Raw genomic sequence first — 18,202 nt, 5'->3', positions numbered from 1 at the left:
CCCAGGGACGCTCTCCTGTAAAGCCTGCTGTTCAGTTAAACTAGGGGGACACCCTGGGGTCCTGGGAAGCTGGCTTGTTGGAGAAGCCCTTTGTCGAGTTAAGTCCGTAGTTAGATTCAACAGAGCAGCCCTGCTTCTAAGCGGAGTGTCCAACATCAACGTCGAGGGAAAAGTTGTGGTTAAACTCTATGCATTTAATGTTTATTTTGACATAGGCGGGCCGGAGGTTGCAGTGTGGGTAAAAGCCTGCAGAATAGGCGAGGAAAGCACGCAACATTCAATGTTGTAGTTTTTGTCTTACCCGCCAAAGACTCATGCGTCTCCATATGACGAAGAAGTGGCGATTTTGAGGTTCCTGTTGGTAACGTCGAAGCCGGATCGCTTTCTGTCTGGCATTTTGAACTTCTCAGAGTCCTGAATTTTTCAATCGGCTTTCCCGGACACCAGACACTCGACCACACTCTGCTATGCTCCCCTCTTCAAGGTGGCAATGAAGGCAGGCGTGAGCAGGACGGGGATTGCCTGGAAGGACACAGACAAAAGACTCCACAAGTCAGGAAGCTGAAGCAACACCGCAGGTAAGCAGCAATCCGGCAGCACGTCTGACACACCAGACACTCCTGCTTTCCTGTTTTGTCCCACCTACCCCGCCGGCCACTACCCTGATTGGTCCAGTATGGCCATATTCCACAACTCGCCAGGGCAGCCCGCTGCCCGTTTCAGCCCCCTGCAGCTAAGGGCCCAGAGGCAAAGAGTAGCTCCTGCAGAAGTAGCTCCAGACCGTGTTGGCCTGTGTTGGCCTGTGTTGGCCTGTGTTGGCCTGTGTTGCCTTGTGTTGGCCTGTGTTGGCCTGTGTTGGCCTGTGTTGGCCTGTGTTGGCCTGTGTTGGCCTGTGTTAGACTGTTCAGCCTGCAGCCATCAACCAGGAGCGACTGACAAGGTAGGCGAGGTCTGCTCCCAATTAGACTGCACAACCAATTTTATCTTATTATCCTACTTTATATTATCTCAGAGCCTGTTTGTTCCGCATTTGTATGTTAGCCACATCCAACGACTACGCCAACTGTGTCGCTTAGCCAAATCTTGCATCTAGGTAGATTGTGTTAGCCAGCCATATCTCGCATCTAGGTAGATTGTATTAGTCAGCCTTATCCTGCATTTAGACAGACTGGGTCAGATAGCAACATCTCACATCTAGGCAAATTGTCCACTGTTGTACCCGCAGCAAAGGCATTCACCCTCCGACTGGTATTCTAAACCTTGTAGCTACTGCCTACATTTATACCTCTATCTAGGCATCTCTCCCTCTATCCAGGTGTCCCAAATCTAGGTACCACTGCATTTAGCATTTTACTGTCTACTGTTGGATCTCCATTTGGGCGTCTCTCCCCTCTATCCAGGTATCTCAAATGTAGGTGCTACTTCATTTTACTGTCTACTGTAGTAGCTATCCTAGGTACGCGCCATTGCTATACATGTGTCACAATACCCGCTCCAACTGCCCCCACCTTAAACGCTTCTCCACCTGACCGCGGGCCAAGGGCAGGTAAGTTCACATCTAGTGTCGTACCCCAGTTGAATGTAACACCTTCAAGTCAGTCACATAATCTGAAGTACCCTTTCCACAGGTTGGATATCATGCCACACAAGGGCCAATTCAGAGCTGCAAACTGGCGCACCAGTAGGCCAGACAAGACCCACCACAACCCAGCCATCCCAAACCCACAACCCACCTTCTCTACCCTCATCTCGCAGCCCACCTTCCAAAACCTCATGGTATACGTCCCTTCTCCTCGCCTGTTCAGCCTCCCCTCTCCCCCACCTGCTACACCCTCCACGTAGATCTCGCTCTGCTCAATTAAGAGCCGCAAGATGAAGAGCGGGGGCTGGAAACATTGACCCCGGGAACATACCAGACAGCCAAGCGACCCAGGTAAAACGAACCCCCCACCCCCTGCTAGCTACAAACCTGAACCCCCTGCTCGCACCTCTCCCGAACAATATGGCACCCCAACCCACGCTTCCTGTCTCTTAGTGCAGCAAGAGCAGCCCTGGCCAAAACCCCAACCTCCAACACCATCCCCCCCACGGACCACCCGAAAGTCAAGGAAAGTCCAAGGCTACCTTTTGGCCCCTCCTATATCCCGTTCTCAAACCCACATCCTAAACCCTGTCACCTCACTATAGGGCCCAATCATCCCCGCCGGCACTCAACCCGGTCCTAGCCCTATTCCCCTCTTCACCCACCCCCACTTGTCCACCTCCACACCGCCACGCTACCTACTCACACCCTCCACCGCCCATCCCTTTGCCTCGACCCTCTCTGACCAACCTATTTCCCCTAACGCCCTTCCCCAACCCCAGCAACACCCCTCCACTCCCGCTCTTCCCAACCCAACCTGTCCAGCACTTGCAAGCATACCCCACCAACTCTCTTGGACCCTCATCAACACCAAGTCAGTCTCCAAAAACAAATTCCACATCTTTGACCTCACAGAGGAAACTCCAGACATCCTTTTCATCACAGAGACCTGGTTTGCTGACTATTATGACTTGAGATACTACACAAATACCAATTCCCACTAATTAAGGACGCCTCAGCCAACGCCACAGACTACCAATCCCTTCTAGTAAAACTCCAACTCTCCCCCTTGCACAGCTTCCTACTCATCTATAGACCCCCTGGCTACAGCGAATACTTTACAGACACGTTCTGCGATGCTCTGACAACCAACCTCAACCTCCATCCAGCAGTTACAATCCTAGGGGATTTCAACATCTGGTTTGACTCACCCTCAAACCCTATGACCAGATCTCTCGCAGACAACTAGAAGCATTCAACCGGACATAAAGCATCTCCACACCCACCCACACTCAAGGTCACACCCTTTATGCGATCTTCAGCACCGCAAACATATTGACACTGCCCCCATGCCACCTATCATGGAATGATCACTCAGCGATCTTCTCTGTATCACTAAACACAGCAGCTCGTGCCCAAGGTCACGCCCAACCTCCACCAACCCCCACTCCTCTCACTCGGCTATGGAATAAAGTCTTTATCACCCCAGATCTAGCAAACTCTCTCCTCACCTCTCTCCCAACACTATCCCTCCAAGAAGGGCCTCACCCAATCGAACTCTTCGACCTCTGGCTCTCGAACACCGTTAAACCCCTAACCCCAACAGAAAGGACCTCTCAGAGATCAGGACCACACCCAGGTGGTACATCGCCAACCTCAAATCACTAAAAACCCTTAAGTACCGTCTGGAACGACCTGGAGAAACCATCCCTATGGCCCTGAACAAAACCTCCCTAGCAAGACTAACCAGAGCATACAGACTGGAAATCAGAAAATCCAAGAAGGCATTCTATGGAAACAGAATCGTAAACTCTTGCAACCTGAGCAAAGAACTGCATGGAATAATTTCTGAATTCAACTCCCCAGCCTGCTCTAAACCCCTCTGCACCGGTCTCCCAATGCCTATGTGACACCTTACCAGAACACTTCCACAATGTCGCTATCGACACACTCATCCATCATCTCTAAATTGGAACACATGGTCCCACCCTCTACCCCCTCACAGCCCGACCACCTCTGAACCCCCCCCCCTTAGATACAAAACATCACCTCTTACTCTCCAATCTCATACCAGGAGTTCCTCTCGCTCCTAGCACAAAGCTGCTCACCAGTCTACCCTGAGGACCCCTGCCCGCCCACCGGCCTCAAAAACATCCTAGCCTCAACATGTGCCGGCAGTATCGCACGCACAATCCTCAACCACTCCCTAGCATCAGGAACCTTCCTGGAAGCCCTAAAAACCTCCTACATCAAACCCCTCCTCAAAAACCTACACTTAACCCACTCCCCCCAGCCCAGAACTACTGGCCAATCTCCAACACCCGCTTCATTGCCAAATTCATGGACCACACACCGTACAAGCAGCGTGGCCTTGTAACTGAAGCCAACAACCTCCTGGACCCTGTGCAATCTGCCTTCATATCGCTCAGAAAAACACAATCCTCCCTAGTGTCTGTCTGGGACGACCAAAGAAGAACAGCTGATGCAGAAGGATGTGATGTACTTGTCGTTCTTGACCTCTCTGCCACCCTCAATACAAACGATCCACCCCATCTTCCTATCAGGCTACACTCACTAGGAATCAAAGGCACATCTCTCTCTTGGATCTCCACTTTCATCTCTAATCGCTCACAAATCATGCTCCTCCACCCGTTCACCTCCACCTCACGATCAGTAATAAAAGGGGTCCCACAAGGAGCATCCCTATCCTCCCTGCTCTTCAACATCTATCTAAACCCTCTGCCCACACTCATCTGCTCCAGCAATCTTACCTGCTACAACTACGCAGATGACATCCATATCATCGTTAAAATACCCAAATCGCCAGGCCCCAATCATCCAGATCTGTCATCATGCCTCTCAGATATTGACTACTGGATGGCGACCAACCCACCTCATCTTCAATCCTGTGAAAACTGAAATCCTAGTCTGCGGGAAAACATTGCTCCTCCCCCAACCTATTCCCTGGCCGCAAACCCTAGGCCCCCCACTGGCAACCTCCACCTCGGTGAAAAACATTGGATGCACACTGGACACAGATGTATCCCTCTCCCAACATATCAACTCTGTTTCCTAAACCTGTTTCTACCACCTACGCATCCTTGGGCGCATCTTTCCCTTTCCTATTCTCACCATTTCTCTGGCATCATCTCCATCATCCTCTTCTGCTTAGATTACACAAACTGCCTTTACTTGGGCGTCGCCACACTTTCAGCTAATTAAACTACGAAGAATCCAAAACACTGCAGCCTGCATGCTCATTAACCTACCTCCCAGAGAACACATCAGCCCTACACCGAGTCCTCCATTGTTTCCCTATTGGTCGACGCACTTTAAAGCCATGTGCATCATCCACCGGGCCATCCACAACACTGGGCCGGAATTTCTTCAAGACAGACACCCGCTATCACCCCTCAAGGACTCTCGGGTCCCGCACAACATCTTTCCTAGTGGTCCCACATTACAACTCCTCCAGACTGGGCGGATCCTTTTTCTCTGTCCAAGCGCTGATCATCTGGAAAACTCTACTGCTGCACATTCGCAATATTGACAATCACCGGACATTCAGAAAGGCCCTCAAAACCTGGCTTTTCCCTCCCTCCCCACCGTACTTTCGAGAGGAGCACAAAAAATGCTGACCCAATCACAACACCACTCCTACCCAGCAATACCCCACGGATGCCGGCAGCGTTCGAAGAGGCACACCTTAACAAACTATGGTCCTCCCTCACCTCCCACCCCTCATCCCTCCGGGTCCCTCTCCAACTGCTCAGACATTTGTACCAGGTAGACCACGAATAGCGAGACCAGCCAATCGCATTGTACCAAGAAAAATAAAAAAGCTCTGCAGTCGAACTCCATCCAAGCCTACGGTACGTATACCTTACTCCATGTCTGTGGACACAAGCCAGAGGCACAGCCACACATCCATGCATCATAGAATGCAGCTATGGCTATGCTATTCCGGCCTAGCAGCACACAGCCATCCACACTGAAACCCCTGACGTAACTCAACACCTCTGCCATTAGTATACAGTGGCAACCAACGAAAAATATATTATGTCTAGCTGGGCACACATCGAATCTTCAGCACTTGCACTCTATCCTAAACCATCAACAGCACCCACCCACGTGCCTGACCTCCGGGCTGCGTACTGAAGCCTAACCAGCCCACCTAAGTCTTAACGAGGTAAAAATACACACACGCATCTTTTAATTTGAACTCTTAGAACCTCTACACATGGACTGCGGTCACCGAGGGCATTCCAAGCACAAAGCACATTGAGGCCATACAAATGGGGAAATGGTGCTATAGAAATGATCAATACGATACAAGACAATACAGCAGCCCAGACTAGTTAGGACTGCTGGAGGGGAGGGGTTACAGAACCAAAATGCACATCATTGGGGCAGATCCACCATGCCTCTTTCTCTGCCACTGGCTGGTGCCCTTGAGTATTGAAACGAAATAGCGCATGCAAAGTATTGTCTCATTGGTTGGGGTTTCCATGCAGTCAGGAAGGTCTTGGTCCCACAGGAATCGGCAACTTCCCATCCTCAACAGTCTGTTTAGTCGATTCTTCCAGTTGAGATCCAAAGGGCTTTTGCCTAGGAAAGACGTTTTTTGAGAGGTGTCTAATTTCATGTATCAAAGCTAATATTGTCTTCGAGCTCCTATTGTAGAGGATGAAGCAGAAGCTGCTGATTCTTTTTTTTTTAATGAGTCACACACAATGTCCGATAGGAACTGAACTTTAGAAGGCAGCCTGTACAAACTGACCCATACTCTGAAGCTACTCATAGTATTGAAGCCTTCCAATGAAGACTGAGTAGTATATGTGGCATAGGTTGCTGTTGCATTTATTGCAAAATTGATTGAAGCATATGTTCTTTTAAGTGATGTTTCAGCCTTCTTGTTCACAGGGTCAGAGGGAAAGCATCTTCTAAGGACACTGAATGCTTTTGAAGGAATGGTGGCAATAATGAGTCCACCCTCAAGTCTTGCTGAATATCTTAAAGGGGATACAATCCGATATGCTGGTCTAATCTGGCTCTTTAGATCCTGGATATCTTGATTGACTGGAAGCCCTACCACTACCGGTGTTTGCAGTTGGTCTAAAGTAGATGGTTGTTTAGTGTCCTGAATACCTGGATTAGTTCAAATATATACCAAATCTTGATGTAGACTTGCTTTCCTTATATATTTCTCCGAGCTCGCCTGTAGATCCTCATCTCCTTCGTCCACTATTGTATCTTGTATTAGGTTCACCTAGGGACCTCAAGGAGCAAATCATTTTTTCTTCAGAATAGCTTACATGGATTTCTCCAATAACTCCATGAATTGGGGGTATAGGGTGTTATGTCATAGGCAATGCAGGCAGCAGGGGAGGTTAATTTAGGGCCAGCAAAACTGTGGCTATACCTGTGGAAGTCTCCATATGGGGTTGTTGATACAGGTGGTGGCGACGGAGCTTGCCTGTGGGAGTGCTGCTTCTTGTGTTTATGGTGTTGATGCGAAAATGGGGGTGGGGGGGTTTCCAAGGCCCATTCTCCTCTTGCCTATTCCTGATGGCTCTGACATGCCTGTGATCAAGGCTTGGCATGCAATAAACCGACATAAAGAAGGGTTTTGTTCAATGTAGATTAAGTCACAAGTTTATATATGAAGTTGTTTACTTTCATGTTCAACTGGCCTGATGCATGCACAATCAGTTCAGTCCATTCTTTGTTTATTCTAGTTGTGTGTTCTTTAGTTCCCTCTTGGAATGCCTTCTGCAATGTTCATATACCACCTGACTGAGCGTTGGCAGAATTGAGGGCTGCCTGCTGTCGGAGTAAGGTGCATGGGTGAGGGGGCCCTCGTAATCCAGAACTCAGAATAAAGGAGTGTTTCACAAAGTGCTGTCTCGGGTTCACTTACTTTATTACAGGTGTCATGCTGTAGCTCTTTTTTTATTTTATTTTATTTTGCAGTGAAACCAAACATCTCTCTTCAGTCCAGAACTTTTGAGACGCTGTTTGCTTACCCTTTAGGCGATGCTGTACTACAACCTTGCCTTACTTTCTTTTAATGCTGTTAACAGTTACAACCCAACTATACACGTGAAAGCCATTTCAACTTTTGGTGTACCCACCTGCCTTGTTTCAGAAAACTCGGTTTAACAAAATAATTGAAATCTGTGTCAGTCATTTGTGGAGGGATGTTAGATCGATTTAGTAGTCCTTACCAGTCTCTCAAAGGAAATTTCCCTTATTGTACCTTTTGTTGGTGTGCAGTCATAATGTCGACAGTCAAAATGTCGACAGTCAAAATTTCGAAAAATAAATGTCGAAAAAAATAATGTCGACAAACAATAATGTCGAAATTTTTCGATATTTTTTCGTAATTTTGAATTTATTGTATGAATAAATATATATATATATATATATATATATATATATATATATATATATATATATATATATATATATATATATATATATGATGTGTTGAGTATGAGGGGTGGTTGGGGGGACCCCCCCCCATAGTAAATGATACTATTTTTATTTATTTAATTATTGACTAAATAAATATATAATTGTTATGTGTTGGGTATGAGGGGTGAAAGGGTGGTGTGGGGGGGTGGCAGGGGGGTGTTGGGTGAGGGGGGGTTGGGGGGACCCCCTCCATAGTAAATGATCCTTTTTTTGGTTATTTATTTATTGAATAAATAAATAAATATATAAATAGAATGTGTTGCATATGAGGGGTGGGAGGGTGGTGGTGTGGGTGTGGGGGGGGTTGCAGGAGGGTGTTGGGTGAGGTGTTGATAGTTTTAAGGGTTTATAGTCAGAATGTCAAAAAAAGTCGACTTTTTTTTCGAAAAAATGACTTTTTACATTATAAGTATAGGATGTCGACATTATTATTTTCGACATTTTTGTCTGTCGACATTTTTGTCTGTCGACATTTTTTTTTCGACATTATGACTATAAACCCCTTTTGCTTCATCTGTATTTGTAGTTGCTTCGGATTGTTTCCTTTTCCTGTTATTGTGGGCGTTGTTTGAATGTTATCTTTTTTTAATCCGTTCAAATTGATTTTAGTGTGCCAAGTGTTTGAAAAAGTCTATTGGGCTTCGTTAGGAGATGCAATCACCCAACTAACACAATGATCGAAGTCAGAGCTCACCCTGTGGGGGGCGGTATGGTCGCCCGTGAGGCAACCAGCCAATGTTGGGCTGTGCTCACCCGTGCAAATGCAGCCCCGGTGGGGAAAAAGGCCAGCGGGCAAAGTTCCCTGGGCCAAACCAGTGCGGCAAGCACAGTGATAGTTGACTTCACACTCACTGGTGAAGGAGAAACTAATAGAACTGTTTCCTTGTGGAAACAAGTATGCCAAAGGCTCATGGTACATTATTTACGTATAACAAGAATGGAGTGATTTAACTTGTATTGTTATTGTTGGATATATGTCATGATGTACTTTTACGGCATTGTGGCCGAAATAGTTATTGATGATGATAATGATGATAATTATGTTTGAGTCCTCAAATACCATTGTACTCGTTCACTTTCTAGACAATCGTTACTTGAGGTAATACCCAGCACTCTGCTAGCAGTGCTGGTGCAGTGGGAGACTGTATAAACATTACCCCAATCTGCACTTCACAACCTCGTTCAGAAGGCAAGGTAGCGAATCTGCTCAGATTTCTCTTAGATTTTCTTTTTCTGCAGGTGAATCGTTTCATTTATGGTGGAGGTTTTGACATGACTTCGTTGTCTCCCTCTGTTCCTGAGATAAAGGCAACGTGGTCATAGAGTGTTGGCTAGGTGTTCACTATGAATAGAAAAGATTGTAAAGAGAAGGGGGCGGGGGTGCCTTTCCAACCAAAGCCACATTATGAGGTGATAAAAGATTTTCCATGCAGAGCATGTCGCTCCACCTTGAGCATAATGTATGTGCATAGTCGTGTGTGTGTGTGTGTGTGTGTGTGTGTCAATAATATAGAAACCGTTGTATTATAGATTTTAGGGCCACTTATGTGTGTGTGTGACTCCATGTCTAGTGCACCTTTTGGAATGCGGTTTACTTTTCTCTTAATACCTTAACAAGGTGTTTCTTAGATCGCTTTCCTGCTGTGAACAACCTGATCCAGAGGATCAACCTGAGGAAGCGACGGGATTCTCTCATCTTGGGGGCTGTGGTCGGAATCTGCACCATCCTCCTCCTGCTCTACGCCTTCCATTGATGGAAAACCCTCAATGAACTCTGCCCCCTCACCCCTCCCTGGCAAAGCTGGGGGATAACGGAGTAAGAGAGCAGTTTATCAGTAGTTTAAGCACCTGTTATGAAGACTGGACGCTCAGCAGTGCATCCTCCAGGATCTGTTTACACATTTTTGGGGGGTCAGAATAATCCATTGAGACCAATAAATTGGTCATTGTTTAAAAACATTATTTCTAAAGCTAGCCAAGGGAGGTGGCAGGGGGAGTCATCTGGCGTACGCAGAATGTGATTTTTCTTCTAAATGTATGCATTATAACAATTTTACATTGACTCCTTCACTTTTTCTCCTACTGACCTGCCTAATGTTCTGGAGACCCCTTGTATAGGCAAATATCAACGTGCGCTGTTGCTCATCACGCCTCAGAACTTACTTTTGGCATGTGGATCAGAGACCTCAGGCAGAACCACAGTGTACCCAAGATGCCTGTGTATGAAGTAATTAAGGACCCTCTTTCCAGAATGGCAGAGAAGTAGCATTGTTGCTAAAATTTTAAAATTTGAAGGAATATATAATTGTGTTTTATGGTTTATAGGAGCTTTGCAATCTGGGCTGGGAGAGGCACTGGATCTTCTTGTTGCTTCCTTGTACACATGGTATGTGCTGCACATATCTGATATTTACTGTCCCATTTGCACATCCGTTTGTCTTGTCCAGGCTTTCTGTACTATCACAGAAGTAATGGCAGCACAGTGGCAAAACCCAGTATATATGCCTGGTTTCCCTGAAAAAATAATATTTTGGGAAATGAATAAGTTAATTTAAACCCATCAATCGCTTCTTTCCAAATTGGTAGTGGGCCTGTTTAGAAACCACCTGCATCCAAGGTCTGTGACCGACTCTGGAGGATATGTATGTATGCTGTCATTGCCTAGTGAAAGTGGTTAGACGTGTGGCCAGGGTGCTTGTCGGCCTCAGCTCCTCTTTTTGTGGATCCTCGCTTGTGCTCCATCTTTTAACACTGATGCAGCCTGCCTGTTGTTAACATGAAGCACATGCAAGTACATTTCTGCCAGAGACTGGTGGGTTGTATCTTCAGATAAAAACTGCTTTGGCATTGTTTTTTTTCATCTGGTACAACCTTTGTGACCAAACTAGAGCGTAACCACACACTTGACAAACTGGAGGCGCGTCTTCTGTCCAAGTGGGTGTCCTATGATTTATTTGGGGGAGGGTGGGAGTGGCAACTTAGAGTATAAAGCATTTTAATACTTTTCAGGGATTTGGCTAGAGAAATGTTGACTATGAACCAATGGCTGTCTTGTAAAAAATGAGCCTCTTGATGATATGAATCCAGTTATAAAATGTGATGAGAGTAATTGTTGCATCATCTTCCTTGCATGGAGCCTCAGGACGGTCAGTTTATGATGGGAGCTGAATACCCATTATTCATTCATTATCTAATAATGCCCAACACGCTATGTACATAGTCTTTGTTCAGGGTATGTAGCCCTTCTTGGTTAGAAGGCTTTTCTGTTAATGGTTGTAAAAATCAAAGTTCTATATTTTTTCCTCCGCAAAGTCTGTTGGTGGATTGGGGGAGCCACCTACATTATCTAATCTTCTCTTTTCCAAAGGCTAAACATTGCAAATAGTATAAAAGAGCAAGACAGACTCCAATTCCCACCTTCCTCTTTAACCCTTAGCTCATGTACACCAAAGGCAGTATGTGTGGGACAAAGATTTACAGCGCTGCACTGACAGTGGCACAGATAGCACTTTAATGTTCAGACTTGTTGGAAAGTGTTGACGCTGCGTTGAGGTTCTCTTCCAGGGTCCATTTGGCATGTGGTTGCTTGATGTATGATACTGCAGACCCTAAGGGTTTCACAAGTTGCTAAGTAAAGAGGTCTACCCAGTCTGTCATTTGATGTTAGTTAATTCTGCCTAGTTTTAGAATGACTTATTTCTGACTAATGTGTGCAAGCATTTAATAAGTGGCTCATAGATCGAATTGTCTTAAATGATCAAGAGATGTGTTTCTTAGCAGAAAAGCAGTAGCATCTGGATCTTTTGTAGAGCAAGCACAGAGTGTGGTACCTCTTTTTTTAAAAGCAAATGCACTTATATTTTCATCTTCTGTTGAGACTAGAGGCCATGAAATCAGTGTATGTGTGAAAAGCCTACCTTTTGAAGCTCTAGGTCAAATCGCAGATTTCCAATGCAGTTTCTGGGGGTAAGAGGGAGGCAGCAAAACGCATTTGTACATTTTCAGGTACAAACCCATTCCAAAGAGAAGATTTGTTAAAACGAACTCAATGTAACGGGGATAAGGTTGTCCTGGCAGCAGATGAAGTGCAGTGGGCCACATCAAAGCTATCAAGTGCTCTTCACCTTCCAAAACCTAAGAGCAGTAGCAACCTGAACATGTTGCGCAATGAGTGTCGGCTGTTCTGAAATACGATTAGAATAGCTGTCATTTAACTTATCACCATTTTGCTAACGGTTCTGAATGGAACCTGTAGGTTTGTACGTAGATGAGACAATTGCACTAGAATCCCCTGCTCTGTCTTTTTGGGGGCTTAAGTTTTTGATTTGACGAAAGCTTCAAAACGGTGAGCCCGTCATGGAAATCTACATGTTTTGGTGCTAACTCTCTAACCCTGTGTCAGAATTTGACAGTTGCCCCTCATCTATTTCATGTCGTCACTGTTGATGATCAGTTCTGAAACAACCATGGTCATTTACCTTTATTGCTCTTTGACAAAAGGCATCAGTTATTCTCGTGTATAACCAGCAGTTGTTTTGTTGGTGTTTTCATTGGAGGAGATTCATAATACTGTTTGGAGTGACGGGGTCATTGCTGTACTCAAATTACATGTGCATGAAGGAGACACTAAACCCTAAAATATTCTTTTCTATATCAAAATGGCAATTTGTAAATCAGTGTTAACTTATCAGCTGGATGTTTTGTTTCTGTCCTTTAGTTCAGGAAATAGAAATAGGTATTTCCTGCTGGGTTGTTTGCATCAACTGTTGTACGTGAGAGGAAAGTAAGGGGGTAAGAGTCACTTGGTATATAAAAGCACAGGAATTGCTTTTATTACTACATCTGCACCATTGGTCACATTCTGTATAAAAAACATACTAAACACTAATCCAGTCATCTTTCTCTTGGTAATAAAGGACAAAGCAGATTTGCAGGATACCAACATTTTATGAAGACCGAAATTCCCAATTCAATGCAAAAGCAGATTGAAACAGCCAGAGTGATCCTCTCTTTGGAAGGAACTTTTCCCAACTTTTTCCAACTTTCCAGCATGGTCACTGGAAAGTCTGGACAACATTCTTCTTTAGCTCTGCATCTCACCTGGGCCCCGCGTTGATATGGTGGTTGTTGAATCCTTGTGCGAATGGAGAATTGGTTAAATTCTGTTCATTGTGTGAAGGTGCATCTCACTTTACATTCAAAGACCAATTTAACTATTTGTGTATTTCCACCCTTTACATTGCACTTTCTAATTGTTTGCTTTTACATTGGCTTCATGAGGCATTGCTCTATTTTATTTCTCCTGTAAGTATTTCTGCTATTTTCACATAATGTCTATTTTCCATGTGTATGAGAAAAACTTTTGTAATGTAATTTAATAATAAATTAGAGATCGAAATCATTTCACTGCTATCTTGACCTTATTTTTCGTTTCCTGAACTGTTTGTTGTAAAATTGTTGTACATAATGAAGTCGTGTTCAATGAACCAATAGATCACTTAATATACTTTTATGGAATGCATAGACTGCCTCTGTGTTTGTATTACAGTGCTGTGGGAAGAGCTGAGCGTCAAGGCAATATGGTAACTCGTCCTAGACTGACAGTGTTTATAGATTTCTCTGGCGTCTCTCACATGCTTAAGTTCTCACAACTCATTGGTGCCCTTTACTGTAGGGGCCTACGTGCCCTCTTCCTTCTGCTAGGCTCTTGATGTTTCACGATGCAGCCATATGTCAAGCTGCAGAAATTGCTGCCAAAGAAGTCGCAAGATAGGATGACTGTTGATTCATTAGACTTTAAGCATCACAATGTGTTCCCATTGATGGAAAAATATTTTTCCATAATCCTTATGAACTGAGACACACAATCTATGATTACCCCAAGAGAAGAATGGATATGAAGCTTCCCCACCCGCCTTTTGTGGACAGAAGTTAACGTAATCTTCACATATCTGCTAATTGGCTTCCCTAAATGATGTACTATGGGAAAAGCTTATATTTAAACCAATCAACAGCACTCATAAACTATCTTGTTCATTTGACATTCATGTGTTTGGCTTGCAACCTAAAACTGTTATGACAGTCCATCAATTTCAAGCCACTAGGTCATTTTTCACTTCAAAAAGTTGAAATGCTGCTTCTACTTTGGGCAAAGGCTATGCAATTGTTGTGCTAAACCTTTATTCGGCGTGAGCCATCAGGTGCAAAATTACAATCATCAAAGTACACACAAAACGCCAAAGTATAAATATATAAAATTCTTTAAATTAAATGTGCAACAGTTCATTATAGTCACTCAGGGGATTATTGGGCATAGGTCCGGAAGCACAATGCATTGTCAAGAGTAAAATGCAAGTGCTTATTTTACAGATCAAGTCAGTCTTCAATCTATGTCCAGCAGCAATTTGCTCCTCTTATACCATTCCCGGCGAATATTAATTGAGACAAAAAATACCACATTGATATTTTCTGTTGACTCGCAAAGCTGCATGGCTTCCATAGTTACATTTCAAAGTAACAGTGGTTTGAAATATATCCTCCTAAGGTCACCAAGGCTCTCGCATTTAAGCAAAAGAATGAAAGGCTATGAAATATGCAACGTTTTTTTTTAACATACAGACTGTCTTCCGAATGTTTCAGAGAGCTTTTGCAACTGGAGTGAGTGTACAGAGTGGTCTAAGTTGGAAGATCTATTAATAAAGAACAATGGGCAAGAATTACAGTTGATCAAAAGGATGTCATGCAATTCAAAACTCTACGCTTTTTGAAAAAGGCAGGTGTTCAGTAGGTTTTGATGCTTGCCAAAATCAGCCACTGGAAAGTGGTGGGCCTTAAAAGTCACATTTGTTCCCTATTACATTTGTTTTTTTAATTTTACTTTGATGTTTTCATGAGCACCAGATTTCAGTGAGGCGCTTTACAGGGAAACAACAAAAGGCAACAATGTGGCTAAGACAGTAGTCACGTGGGAACAGAAAAGACAGGATACAAATGATGTCAAAGGACTACAGGACACAGGGTTAACAATAAAACTGCATACCTTTGAATTCCCCTAAACAGTACCAAGGAAATTCTGGCTGCAGAACTTGACTGGAGAAAATGGTCTGGAGAGATTCAAAGACCCCCATGAAAGTCATTTGAAGAGAAATGGCCTCACTAGGTGCAAAAAAAGTATAGCTGCCTGCCAAAAGTAATTGGGGGACAGAGCTGGAAGTTCAAATTCACATATTTTAAGTAAAGTGCTAAATTGTACGTTTCCTTTTAAATCTGGCAAGGGAATCGGTCCAATTTCTTCTGGGAGCAAGTCCAAGTTTGTGGCTCCGATTAAAGTGCCAAAGTTCTGCCCCATGGTGCTTAGTTGTGAGCAGAGACCACCAGGGAGTTTTTTCTTAAGGTGGCCGTAGCGTCTTCCTAGGGTTGTGCTTGGCAATGCCAGGATTCAGCTATGATAGCCCAATGGAAGATTTGAGAATGATGCACATTGTCTTAAAAATGATATTCTGTTCCATTAGGAGCCAGTGCAGAGCTTTCTGGGTAGTAGAAACAGAATCCAGTAATTTCAAAGAAATAAGATCAATCTTACAGCTTTTTATAGAATTTGAAGTTAATGAAGGAGGCTTTTGTTCAGGCCAATATACAAGGTGCTACAATAGTCTAGTCGCACAAGACAAGGGCCTGGGACCATTTTTAATTTTTTGTAGTTTTTCCAAGGAAGGTGCAATTTTGCAAGGTATACAGAGTTGTTGCCTCTGGTAGGTGGCATTTGTTCGAGGGATACCTGACATTTGGTTCTTAAATAACATGCCAAGCTGTCTTACTTTCCTGACAAGGTTGGGGAGGACTCTCTTATGGGGGCGAAGCGAATATAAAGTTATTGGTGGAATGGATCCCAAAACAGATGATTTCCTTTTTGTTCACATTCATGCATAGAGTAAAATATCTGCCAACTTTGTAAACCCATCGTGCTAGCTATTAAAAAATGCAGATGAAGCAAAGGTGCTTTTCTAAGCGCAAAGCAAAATGGGCAGATAACTATACTTCCTGGCCTAAATCCTCTGTTAACCAGCATTTTAATAACTAGAACCGTTACTATCAATTGAGGTACTCATTAATAGTGTTTTTGATTTTCATGGGATTGATAACAAAGAGTTTACTGTAGTTGGTTACCATTGGTCCACATTGGCTGAAGGCAATTTGTAATGTTGGCAAAGGGATTTCCTGTTGGTGGCATATTGACCAGAATTTGCAAATCATTGTACATTTGAGGTCTGTCAGGGTTTTCTATGTAGGAGATAACCAAGGTGAGATGAAGGTGACCTAAGGAACTCTGCAAGAGGAATGGGTATAGGGGAATGACCACATTTAAAGAGCAGACCTGTTTCAATGCTTCTTTGTTGTTTGAACCCTGGTGGTGTTAGTGTGCAAAAGATCTACATTTTCACTTCCATTAAGTGAGAGGTGGTAATCCTTTGTAAGATTGTGCCAATGAAAGGGATTTTGGAGATGGGGCAATAGTTCTATGGTAAGGATGGTTCAGCCATTTGCCTTTTCAATGAAGGAGTGAGTGGGCAGCTTTTAAACCAGTTGGGCCTATTCCAGTTTCGCACCCGCGGATGTGCCATTGGCCAATCAGTGACCAACTGTGCACGAGAATATACATTAGAATGGATTGTGTCCTCTCATGTATTCCTCATCTTTTAATATATCCAGCTTTAGCTGCTTCAGGAAAGAAAATTATCAGGGGGTGCTGCACGTCGATGACGGTCGAGTCGATGACCCTCAGGGGGCCTCCTTCCCAATGTTGACGTCACCATTTGTACATATAGCGTGCGCAGCGACTGTTGGTTTCAGTTCTGTTTTTTCACACGAGCGATCACTTCTGAAGATAAGCACACTTTGGTTCCTTCGAGAAACCTATTGAGTAAACTATGGCATCTTCGTCAGCATCGTCGACTCCGAGAGCTGGGTTTAAAAAATGCCATGACTGCGGGGCAAATATGTCCCCTACGCACCCCCATCGGGTGTGTCTGTGATGTTTGAGATCGATCATAAGACATCGGAGTGTGGATCCTGCCTTTCGATAACCGTGAAAGCCATGAATGAACGGAAAGGGAAGTTAGCTACAGTTAGGGCACATCAATCCCATATGACGACTCTGTCGAAAAAGCAATCCTCTGACAAGTCGAGGTGCAAGACTCCTCGCCGGAAGAAAGCTTAAAGGATCTCGATCTAGGAGTGGCTCTCACCACTCATCTTTGTCTTCACAAAAAATGAAGATAGGCGTCGCAGGTCGCCGTTCTCTTCATAGAGTTCCTTCGCGGAATGGGGAACGTGCCTGACAAAATCAGCTTCACCGGCTGCATGGGAGAGATTCAGACAAAAACTACCAACTTCAGGAATGGCTGCTTAGGTGCTGAGCTCCTGTGCCAACTGTGACTGAGTACTATCCATCTTCATTATGGCTGAAGAATCACATGTGATTAAGACTGTTCAACCAGCCAAAAGACAAAAGGGAGATGAGGAAGGAAGAGATGACATGATCCTGGAAATGCTTCACAGAATGATGGCAGAAATGTCTGACATCAAGGCAAACCTGATCACCTCTGAAGAGAGGTACTTGGACCTTACCTCAAAGGTAGTTTCTATGGAGAAACACCTTACAACAGTGGATGACCAGATTACTCGTTTGGCAGATCAAGTCAGACATCTGGAAGTGGTGAATGAGAAATGATCATTAAAACTTTCTGAGCAAGAACATTTTTCAAGGCGCAACAATGTGAGGATTGCTGGTTTTCCTGAAAATGCCAAGCATGGTAATCCTATCACATTTCTGGAGAAAGCACTTATCTCCATGCTTAATTTGGACCCGAAGCAGCCATTGGAAATTGAAAGGGCACACAGGTCACTTGGTCAGAAGCCCACCCTGGGTCAGAGACCTAGACATTTAATTGTTAAGTTTCTGAGATACCCAACAAGAGAGCTCATTCTGAGAAAATCCCGTGAAAATGGAGATCTTGCCTGGGGAGGAAACAAGATAATGATTTTTGCTGATTTGAGTAAAGACATTATGGAGAAAAGGAGATGCTTCCAAGTGGCTAAGGAGAAAGCTAGAAGCAAACATCTTAAATACTATATGATCTACCC

The 18,202-nt window shown here is 44.3% G+C and overlaps 1 protein-coding gene across 2 annotated transcripts in view; it reads left to right on the top strand.

Moving 5' to 3' along the window:
* Positions 1–13,460, top strand: part of GOSR1 (golgi SNAP receptor complex member 1) — a 1,161,402-nt gene extending 1,147,942 nt beyond the window's left edge. For both annotated transcript variants that reach the window (XM_069615242.1, XM_069615244.1), the window contains one exon: positions 9,689–13,460. In XM_069615242.1, the coding sequence (XP_069471343.1) occupies positions 9,689–9,813 (125 nt within the window). In that variant the 3' untranslated portion in view covers positions 9,814–13,460. The remainder of the gene's footprint in view (positions 1–9,688) is intronic.
* The last annotated feature ends 4,742 nt before the right edge of the window (positions 13,461–18,202 follow it).

This window comes from Ambystoma mexicanum, chromosome 9, assembly GCF_040938575.1.
Source record: "Ambystoma mexicanum isolate Mex_15411 chromosome 9, UKY_AmexF1_1, whole genome shotgun sequence".
Taxonomy (NCBI): Eukaryota; Metazoa; Chordata; class Amphibia; order Caudata; family Ambystomatidae; genus Ambystoma; species Ambystoma mexicanum.
The sequence above is the reverse complement of the archived record's forward strand: the minus strand, read 5'-3'. Positions and strand labels throughout refer to the sequence as shown.